The sequence below is a fragment of the Dreissena polymorpha genome, chromosome 4, assembly GCF_020536995.1.
Source record: "Dreissena polymorpha isolate Duluth1 chromosome 4, UMN_Dpol_1.0, whole genome shotgun sequence".
NCBI lineage: Eukaryota > Metazoa > Mollusca > Bivalvia > Myida > Dreissenidae > Dreissena > Dreissena polymorpha.
In genome coordinates this window covers 83,997,336-84,008,233 of record NC_068358.1, presented here as the reverse complement: position 1 = coordinate 84,008,233, position 10,898 = coordinate 83,997,336, and the positions used below count along the sequence as shown (strand labels likewise).

The 10,898-nt window shown below is 37.1% G+C and overlaps 1 protein-coding gene across 1 annotated transcript in view; it reads right to left on the bottom strand.

The window, feature by feature from the left end:
- Nucleotides 1–3,956: 3,956 nt before the first annotated feature.
- The window catches only part of LOC127876233 (cytokine-like nuclear factor N-PAC), an 85,221-nt gene continuing 78,279 nt past the window's right edge, over nucleotides 3,957–10,898 (bottom strand). Inside the window, exon 10 of the mRNA XM_052421294.1 lies at nucleotides 3,957–4,071. Within this exon, the coding sequence (XP_052277254.1) occupies nucleotides 4,021–4,071 (51 nt within the window). The 3' untranslated portion in view covers nucleotides 3,957–4,020. The remainder of the gene's footprint in view (nucleotides 4,072–10,898) is intronic.

Here is a 10,898-nt window from a genome sequence, read left to right as displayed (position 1 = left end):
TGATGTAGTATTACAGACTTTCCATCACCACTTTGGGACAGGTACTGTTACCAGTCAATTTGAAAATAGCGTTGTTTTCATACAAAGTGGGAATTTAAAAACTATGCAGAAAACTTCATAAAGCATGTACAAATGTTACCCAAGAAAAGTGCCAAACATGAAGAGTTTGTTTTACTCATAGAAATGGCAAACAGTTATTTTTGATTATCTGATACAGGTCATTAACCTCAGGAGAGGATTTTAATTTATCTAGGTAGATAAATCCAACCACTATTCATGACAGTGACAATGGTGGATGTTAATTTGTGTAATTTAACCTGTATTTGGTTAGAGGACTGAACTTCTTTCTGAAAGGTATTTTTTTCCTGTAAAATTTTCAATGTTGACTCTCCATCCTGACTTGTGATTTGCGAAAATGTATGACATTTTTATTAGGTTCTATTTTCAATGATACACATCTGACAAATGGAACCAATAAATAACGTCATCAAAGCTTGCTCCGGTCACTTCCCCTGTTGGTTAACCAGAGGGGGTAATCACGTAACAAACAAGATGGCGACGTCCACGTCGAGGCAGGTATTTATGTCGTTTGAAACCCTGTATTACTTGTATTATTATTTTGTATTCCTCTCACTTTCCAGACATATTGGAAGACAGTTACTGGCTTTTATTTCATAGTGATATTCGCTCTATATCTCGACTTTACTCAGTGCAAAATTTATTAGCGGGATGACCTAATTAGGGCTCCACTAAGAACATTTGCGCGAGTAGTAAAGTCGATATATAAAGCGAATTTAAATACGAAAATAACGCTAATCAACTTGTTACTGTTATGGCTGGAAAGTGAGCGTCATTTAAAAAATAACCACAAGTAATAAAGGGTATAAAACAGCAAAAAATAACCATCTCGTTATGGCCGTCGCCATCTTGACTATCATGTGATTGGGCTCTGTTAACAATCACTCACACGATTGTTGATGCCAAACTTAAGTATTGACATCGCTGATCTTTTTAAAGGGGCCTTTTCACAGATTCTGGCATATTTTGAAGTTTGTCATTAAATGCTTTATATTGATAATGTAAACATTGGATCTTAAAAGCTCCAGTAAAAAATCAAGAATAAAATTTTAAAAAGGGAAAAAAAGAGTAGCCGGTACCAGGGCTCAACCAGTTGACCCCCGGAGTCCTGGAGTTAGTCTGAAGTAAACACGCATAAGCCCTCTCGGCTATTCCGCCGAGTACACAGTTGAAGTATTTTATACCTTATATAAGCAATCTTCGTAGTTTCGTAAATTTAACGACAACAACAGAACTCTCCAAATGATTCAATCGTTTCGCCTTGCAACGCTTTATAATTTTTAGGGTTTTAAATCGTCAAAAGATACATATAATGGCTATATTGGACTATGGTTAATGTTCAGTAATACTGTTTCCTCACAATATCATAACTAAAACGAAAATTTGCGAATCTGAAACAACTTTTTTCAATTTTGTCAATTTACCAAACCGTGAAAAGATCCCTTTAATTCTGTGAATTGAGATTTTTTTTTATGCAATTAGGGAAAAAAATTCTGGTACCAACTTTATATAGAGGAAAAACGCAAGGGCAAGATTTTGTGTCATTTTATCTGATTTGCACTTGTGTTTAGTTTAAACCTATTATTTTAGCTCGATTGCATCGAAAGCCTGAGACTTATATAAACGCTCTCGAGTCCGTTTCATGAGCCTAGAACCAGTACTTGTGTCTTTGGGGAGATCTAAAGAACGCTTCCATGGTGGGGATCGAACCCGTGACATCCCGGTCATTAGGCGGACACCATATCCATTACACCAGGGCGGTCTATCAAACTTGTATTTGATTTGCCTTGTTACTTCAGTTATTTTTTCTCTACATTTGATGAAATATGACTGGCATAACCCAGAACTATCCCTGCATACAGACTCTACTTACCACAGCGACGTCCTGTACAGTCTCCTCATCGATGGTGGACATCTCCACAAAACACTTGCCTGTTGAGATGCCATGGAGCACCCCTGTGGTGGCCGTGAACACATCTGAAACCACACAGTCAACATACCAGGCTGGCAGGAATAGATCAACTAGATGGCTGTTGGCAACATGTTCAGCCCTTTGTAAAGGATGCCATTTGTTCACTTCCAAGTAGAATTGATGTGACCTTGTTCAATATTTACCTGTTGTAAACATTCTAACAACAAGAGGGCCAAAATGGCCCTAGTTCGCTCACCTGAGAGGAGTCGTTTCATTCAATCTTTACCTTATGTCAACTTGACCTAGATATTGACCAGACAAGCATCCTGGTCAAGTTTCATGATTATTGAACCAAAACTCTGGCGTAGGGAGTGTTTTTGTTTTTGTAAGATTTGAAATGGTGACCTATATTTTGAGAAGAACCCCCCTTACCAAACATCAAACTTTGCTTACAAGGATTTTGTATAATATAATGAAAATTTGGACAATCTAAGGACAATAATTATGGCATTAATTATGTGATTTTGCTCATCATCAAACTTGACTGAGATCTTTCAGCAACTTTGATAAAGAATGCTTGAGAAATGTGAATGCTAGAGTGTTTACAAACCAAATGTGGACGGACAGCAGACAAAGACCAATGCTAAAACCTCACCTGAGCAATCAGGTGAGCTAAATAGTGTGTTTCACCGATCTGAGCCATTTTCCAACTTGTCCAGAAATCAATAAAACCAATGTATTGACTAAGTTTACCAATGATTAGCAAAATATGTGACTTCTATAGTGTTCGATCACAAGGTTCTCTATATAGTCACATAAGTAAAAACTGCCCCACCCCCCTGGCAACCATGTTTATTGACCCATCGGGACCATTTGCAATCTCATCTGAGATATATATAAAACCAATCTTTTCACCAAGTTTCATGATGATTGGGCAAAAAATGTGACTTCTAGTGTGTTCACAAGCTTTTTTTTACTATTTAAATATAAGAAAACTGCCCCCCCCCCCCCCGGCAGCCATGTTATTCAACTGACCGCGAACCATTTTCCAACTCAACTCTCGTATCAAGGAAACAAAAATTAATGTTCTGACCAAATTTCATGAAAATTGGGCAAAAATGTGACTTCTAGAGTGTTCATATGTTAATACTACATAAATATAGAGAAAAATGCCACCGCCCACTGGCGGCCATGTTTTTTCACCGATCTGGACCGTTTTCAAACTCGTCCGACATATCAATAAAACCAATGTGTTGATTAACTTTCATGATGATTGGGCCAAAATTGTGACTTCTAGAGTGTTTACAAGGTTTCTCTATAGCCATATACGGAAAACTGCCCCGCCCACTTGGCGGCCATGTTTTTCAACGGACCGGAACCCACTTTTGAACTCAACCAACATATCATTAAGACAGACATTTAGACAAAAGTTACATGAAGATTGGGCATTAAATGTGACCTCTACAGTGTTTACAAACTTTTTCTTTTTTTTTGACCTAGTGACCTAGTTTTTGACCCTGCATGACCCAGTTTCGATCTCAATCGAGATATCATTGAGACAAATCTTCTGACCAAGTTTCATGAAGATCGGACAATAAATGTGGCCTCTAGAGTGTTTGCGAACAAATGTGGACGGACGATGGAAAAAGACCAGTCACAAAAGCTCACCTGAGCAATCAGTGAGCTAAACAGCCATGCAAAAAAGAAATGTGGAGGGAAAAAACGGACAGTCACTTTATCCCATCATTATACCCACATAACAAGATTGTACTCTATCTTATAAATTTTACTGCATCATACACTGTTGTTATTCGTTGTTAACATTTAGGACATTTTTTTAATGTATAAATCACAATCCAACATCCAAATAAACTTATTTTTTAAATTGTTAAATCTTAACATTCATGTGGCTGAAAAGCAAGATTCTGGTGAACAAAAAGGCTATTTTCAATAGACGACCACAACTCACATCTTTCACTGCAGTGGTGTCTGCAACACAACAGAAGGTGATGTCACACTGCTGTAACACCTCACATTGGCGAGTTGCCTTTCAATGCACCTGCCTTGACAAAGTCCCGACACTGAAAGTACACGAAAGTGCCCACTTGGTTATCTCTCTGTTACTTGACAACTCTTCTCCATTTCAGGTCTTCAATTACATGACTACTATATTCTATTAAAACCATGGCTAATTGTTTTATGATAACATTCTTTTGTAGTGCATGATATAAAACAAGGGACAAATTGTCACAAAACCAGGTTTTCATTGTGAAAAAAAAATCTGATAAAGGGAGACAACTCAAACTGAACTTTTGAAATGAACAAACAAAATTAACCCCCTTTGTAAGTTTGTTTTAAAATAAATCTATTTTTAGTCGTGGCGACCTTGACATTGGATATATTGACGTGATTCTTTCGTGCGACACACCGTCCATGATGGTGAACAAATGTGCCAAATGATTTAAAATCTCATAATGAATGACATAGTTATCGCCCAGACAAGCTCATTTATGGCTATTTTACCTTTGAACTCAAAGTGTGACCTTGACCTTGGAGATATTGACGTAATTTTTTTGCGCGGACACACCGTCTAATGGTGGTTAACAAATGTGCCAAATGATTTTAAAATCTTACAATGAACGACAATGTTATGGCCCGGACAGCTTGTTCCGCCCGCCCGCCAGCCAGCCCACCCGCATTTGCCAATCTAATAACCAGTTTTTTCCTTTGGAAAACCTGGTTAATAAAACTAAATGCTCTGTTCAAATGCTTAATACACAATGAGGAACAAGGAAACGCACAGAAAAGGTTTTCTCATGTTTAATTATTCATTTGAATAACTGTGCCATCCCAAGCTGGATATAAATGTGAGCAATCAACGCTCACAATTTTAGCTTATCAAACACTTGTTACAGTGACCATGGCCTTCATTAACTGGTCCCAAAAATGCAATCACAAGCTAGGTTGCATGTAAAGACGCACAATTTTACATCAATACCTCCATACAATCTCAAGCTACTGAGAGGAAAATGTTTTGCTATTGTTAGAAACAGTGACACATCTATTGGTCCATATGGAATCACAAGCTAGCAATTTTAACACATAAACTCCATCCATATTCAAGTTATACGTAGAAAAAATTCCTATATTTAACCCTTTCCCTCATTAGAAGCAAAGTGAAAATGGCTTTTGCAACCAGCATTAAACTAGAACACTCGCAGTCTTAAACTGCTTATGTCACAACTTTCTAGTGGCCAACTTGACATTTAACCTCTATGTATGACCTTTACTTTTCACATAATGGGACAAGTGATATATATGACAACTCAGTTTCCCACGGCAGTCGTTTATGGTCATTACAAACACGAAATATCTTTAAAAGAAATACGGCGTTGATTGCGGTGGTGAAAGATAAAGAGTAATATCAATGTGATCAAAGATAATAATGTCTTTTTCTGCGCAGTTCTTAACTGCACCACACAGAAATTAATAACGGGTTGTAATGTCAGATTTCTTGCTTAATTTGCATTATTAGATATTAATGATCATATATCTATAGATACAGAACCACAAATACAAAAGAAGAATGAATGAAAATAAAACATATAACTCAACAGTCAAACGCGAATCATCCATACATAATTATTTGAATATTTATACGCGCCCTCTTCTAACAGACCTAGTGGTGATTTTTCGGACATTGTTATTAATTCAATTATTATAGTATTGGATATCATCGCGCTCAAACTTAAGAAATTGGTTGGTGTGGTGGAATGATTCTTGTTAAATTAACAAAAAATAGCACTTCGAATTGTTAAAAACACATTGAGAATCTATTATTATCACATACCATAATTATATCACAAAATATCTTCCTAAATAAGATATTTCTGGTCAAAATACAATTCCAATTCACCTACTATATATAATACTGTACTACACTGTACCTCCAATATATCGCAGTTAGTGGGGTCAAAGATCACGAAGGCGATATACCAGCGCACGATATCACTTGTCAGGTCATTTCATGCATGTATATGTACGGATTAGCAAATTGCATTTTAAAAACACCCTATTTACCTACCTTATTGCCTTATGTGTTATATCCATATGCTGTAAATTAGTATAAGATAAAACATTACTCCATGTAAGTATTTTCAATTGCATATAATTTAATTGTAATATGAAAGCATTGCCAAGTTGTATTTTTCACAAAAGATGACCAAATCTAGCTACTTATAAACAGTCCTCGTGTATTTCCTGTAAACCATCATTCTGATGTTAAAGCATGCACAAATTAGACCTTATGTACAATATCATCATTCTTCCTCAATGGAGAGCATGGGGATTTCATATTTGAATTCAGAATAAAAACTTCCTACCTCATGCGAGACAACTCACAAATAACTTTTGAAAAAACAAATTGGTAGTGTAAAAAACTGTGGAAACTATTCCTTAAATTGAAACAAGTCGTTTACATTGTATCTGAAGCGCAAAGGTTCTTGAGATGGGTCAGTATGGATCTCTAATATTTACAGTTATAGTATACACCTGCATGTAGCTGTTTGTATTTGGCAGCCTGAGCGCTGATTGGCTGACAGGATTACCAAGAAAAAGTGATTGAATCTGGCATCATGACAATTCAAATCACATTCAATAGAGAATATTGTTAAAGGTGACCCAAGAAATGACCTTTGATATTGGGTATTGTTTGTCGCCAGTAAACAAGCATTAATGTGATGCACAATGAAGTCAAACAATCTTGACTTAACTGGATTTATGAATGTTGGCTTACTAAGAAAATTGGAAGTGGCTAAAAAAGGGGTCCACAGCCAATACAAATATATTTTACATCGCAATATAACGGACAGCAATATATATAACCATAGTTGCAGTGTATAATATTATATATAACAATCGTTTTACTGACCGCAAACTGACCCTGATACCTTGCGGGTTGGAATACAATCCATTAAGTCAGGTCACAATTAAACTGCTGGAACAATGGCTTGTTTAAAAAGTTATACTTTAACATGCTTTAGGTTCAATTTTGATAATAATTTAAACTAGAAATGGCGCGGCAGAGGCCAACGCGTATCCCCACGCCGCATGGTTTGACCCATGGGCGCCCCAGGTTGGTAATGGGGCCATGCATAGTTGAAGATTGACCGTATTGTCATAAGAGAGTTCAGTATCAATTTCGAAGTGAATCGGTGTAGAAATGAAGAAATTAAAGTAAAAGGCAATTTTGGGTGTGCGTGGCCAATGTGAGCGGGGCACCCCAGGGTTGGCAATGGGGCCATACGTAGCTGAGATTACCGTATTTTCATAAGAGAGGTTCAGTATCAATTTGAAGTAAATCGGTGTAGAAATGAAGAAATTATAGTAAAAGGCTATTTTGGTGGATCGTGGCCTATGTGGGCGGGGGCGCCCCATTGTTGGTAATGGGGATATGCATAGCTGATATGATCGCATTGTCATAAGAGAGGTTCAGTATCAATTTAAAGTGAATTGGTGTACAAATGAAGAATTATAGTAACAAAGGCAATTTTTGGTGGGCCTGGCCTATGTGAGTGGGGCACCCCAGGGTTGGTAATGGGGCCATGCATAGTTGAGATTGACCGTATTGTCATAAGAGAGGTTCAGTATCAATTTGAAGACAATCGGTGTAGAAATGAAGAAATTATAGTAAAATAACCTAAAACTAGAAATGGCGCGGCAGAGGCCGACGCGTATCCCCACGCTGCATGTTTGACCCAGGGGCGCCCAGGGTTGGTAATGGGGGATGCATAGTTGAAGATTGACTGTATTGTCATAAGAGAGGTTCAGTATCAATTAGAAGTGAATCGGCTGTAGAAATGAAGAAATTACAGTAAAAGGCAATTTGGGTGGGTGTGGCCTATGTGGGTGGGGCGCCCCAGGGTTGGTATGGGGCCATGCATAATTGAGATTGACTGTATTGTCATAAAAGAGGTTCAGTATCAATTTGAAGTGAATCGGTGTAGAATAAAGAGACTATAGTAAAAGGCAATTTTGGGTGGGCTGGCCTACACTACGCGAACCCGTGATTTTTGCCGCGATTCTCGGCATCACCGCAATCGATGCAACGTGACAAATTGCTGTGATTCCGAGCGACAAGGAAAATTTGGGTGATGTCTCGGCGACCATCGCGCGATGTTATCTCGCTGTTATGCAATCAGCGCGAATCACCGCGAAATCACCGCGAACCGCCGTGGTTCACCTTTTTAAGAGATTTACATTAAAGGTTACACTAAGTTACACGTACATGTAACATATATGTATACACTTACATTATACATTGCAATAATAAAGCTTTTGTTGTTGTTGTATGCAATGGGCGTATTAGCTAAATACTCCCGTTCCGACATGAACGTGGTGAAGTAATGTCGGAAGCTTAACGGCTCCAAATTAATTTAACAGCGTAGAAGAATGATCATGCAATAATTATTGAACATAACATGTAAACATTATTTAACTATTGCATAAGCAGAATGTTTATTAAAACTTACCATCAATTATATTCCAGGCCCGAATACACTACCACTGTTCAAATTCCATATTGTTGCAATATACATGTAGCGTAGCACTGTGTAAATTGAAAGTTGCATAGTGTTTCGTCATTGGTCGGTTATAAATACCTTGTTTCTCTACATGGTATTTGATTTCGACGAAACTAATAATTTGGTAATTTACGAGAAATATGATATAAGTTTTCCATTTAAACTTTGATCTTACCGTGTGTGTTTATTGACGTTATTAATTATGTTAATACTTATTTTTGCATTTCATTAAGAATTATAAACGTGTAGCCCTTTTGTTAACAGTGTTTAGCAAAATATTCGCGCCTTAAGACACGGAAAATTGTTTAAGTAACACTTTCATTTAAAGGTTAAATGTAATCGGTAGATTACATTTAATTATTTGGACTAAAATATGCTATACTTATTTATTTTCTGTTTCAGGCTCCAATGCGGATAACTAGTGTTACTCGCGTTACTTTCTGAGCGTTTGTACATACATTCACATGCTTGATAAGCCGGAAATCGGAAATACATTACTGTTCTATTTTTAAGTACATGTTATTATGACATCGTGGTATATAATTTGTTGTTATTACATCATTGCCTATATATTAAAGCCGTTAAACATTGTGTTTGTTTTGCTGAAAAAAAACACAAGTATATCAACGTAGCAACTTAGCGTTCGCAGAGTTCAATAAATTTATGATGATGTATAATGTACATGCATTCTCTGGGTTTTCACGCCAAAACAAAAAAACCTCAACATTTGATTATTAGTGTGTACTGTCCAGCGGGTGATAGTGTTTGTTCAAGTGTCTAATTGGCACTCTTTGTACGTGTTGAAACTGTGAAAAGATGTGACAATCACAGAAACAACAGGATGGCGCTGCCAATTAAGTGCGATAATGGATCAAAGGGCATTGACAAAAAATAACAGTTTGGATATATTTTTTGGCGTTTACTCAGATGGTCTCTCACAACAAAAAAAACTATACAAGTCAAGGTATTATGTTTTACTTCTATCAGTAACGATACTGATACGGCGTGTTTGATTTGAATTGACTTTAAAATAAATATCAAATTGTTGGCGATATAACTGTTTTAAAAATACCAAAGAAACATTTAACCGAAATCAACAGAATTCAATGTAAATGTTCTCTGCGCTACGCAGTTTGTTATAAAAAAAATCAATACTTGCACACTCGTATACCTTGACCTTGTACATTGCGCATAATTTTCGCCCTCTTTTGTCGGGAAATATACATGATGAATATATTGAAAGCATTTGTAAACGTCGTGTTAACATTAAAACATCGGAAGTGTGTTTCGGATTATAAATTTTTATTCTCATTTGGGAATTTAACGGAACATTTATACTTGTTTTGAATTGTATATTCATTTGTTACAACGCTTTACGTGTGAAAAAAATGTTTTGATAATATTATGCATTAATAGCACAATTTCCAGGAGGAAAACGTTTTTTGCATGAAGGCGTATGACGCAATATAAAACGTTTTTTTTTGTAAGATCGTATTGTATCAATCTAAATTTAAATACGCTCGTCCAATGAAAGCTGTGTCCCACATTATGCGCTGTACTCTTTACACTTCTGAAAAATGGCGTAGTCATATGGTTGTTTTAATGAAATTCTCAAACATAGTGACCGACATAAATGTTCAAGATTATTTTTTTGATGTTGGATTATCGAATAATTGTGAACATTAGAAGCGTTATGTACATGTATAAAGTTATCGATACGATTCGGTTTCTATGCATGAATTGGCGAGTCATCGTTGTCACTGCGATCACGGCGAATTGCGGCGAATCGCAGCGAATCACCACAACATTGAGGGGATTAAGCGCGAAGATTATCTTGCTCTCGCGCGACGTCGGAGTGACGAGTCACGGTGAAATCGGTGATTTTTCCACCCAAAAGCAAAATGCCCACCTTGACTTCGCAAATAAGGCAAAAATCACGGGTCGCGTAGTGTATGTGGGCGGGGCGCCCCAGGGTTGGCCAATTGGGCCATGCATAGTTGAGATTAATCGTATTGTCATAAGAGAGGTTCAGTATCAATTTGAAGTGAATCAGTGTATAAATGAAGAAATTATAGTAATAGGCATTTTTTTGGTGGGCGTGGCCTATGTGGGCGTGGCGCCCCAGGGTTGGTAATAGGGCCATGCATAGCTGAGATGACCGTATTGTCGTAAGAGAGGTTCAGTATCAATTTGAAGTAAATCGGTGTAGAAATGAAGAAATTATAGTAAAAAGCAACTTTGGGTGGACGTGGCCTATGTGGGCGGGGCGCCCCAGGGTTGGTAATGGGGCCATGCATAGTTGAGATTGAACATATTTACGTAAGAGA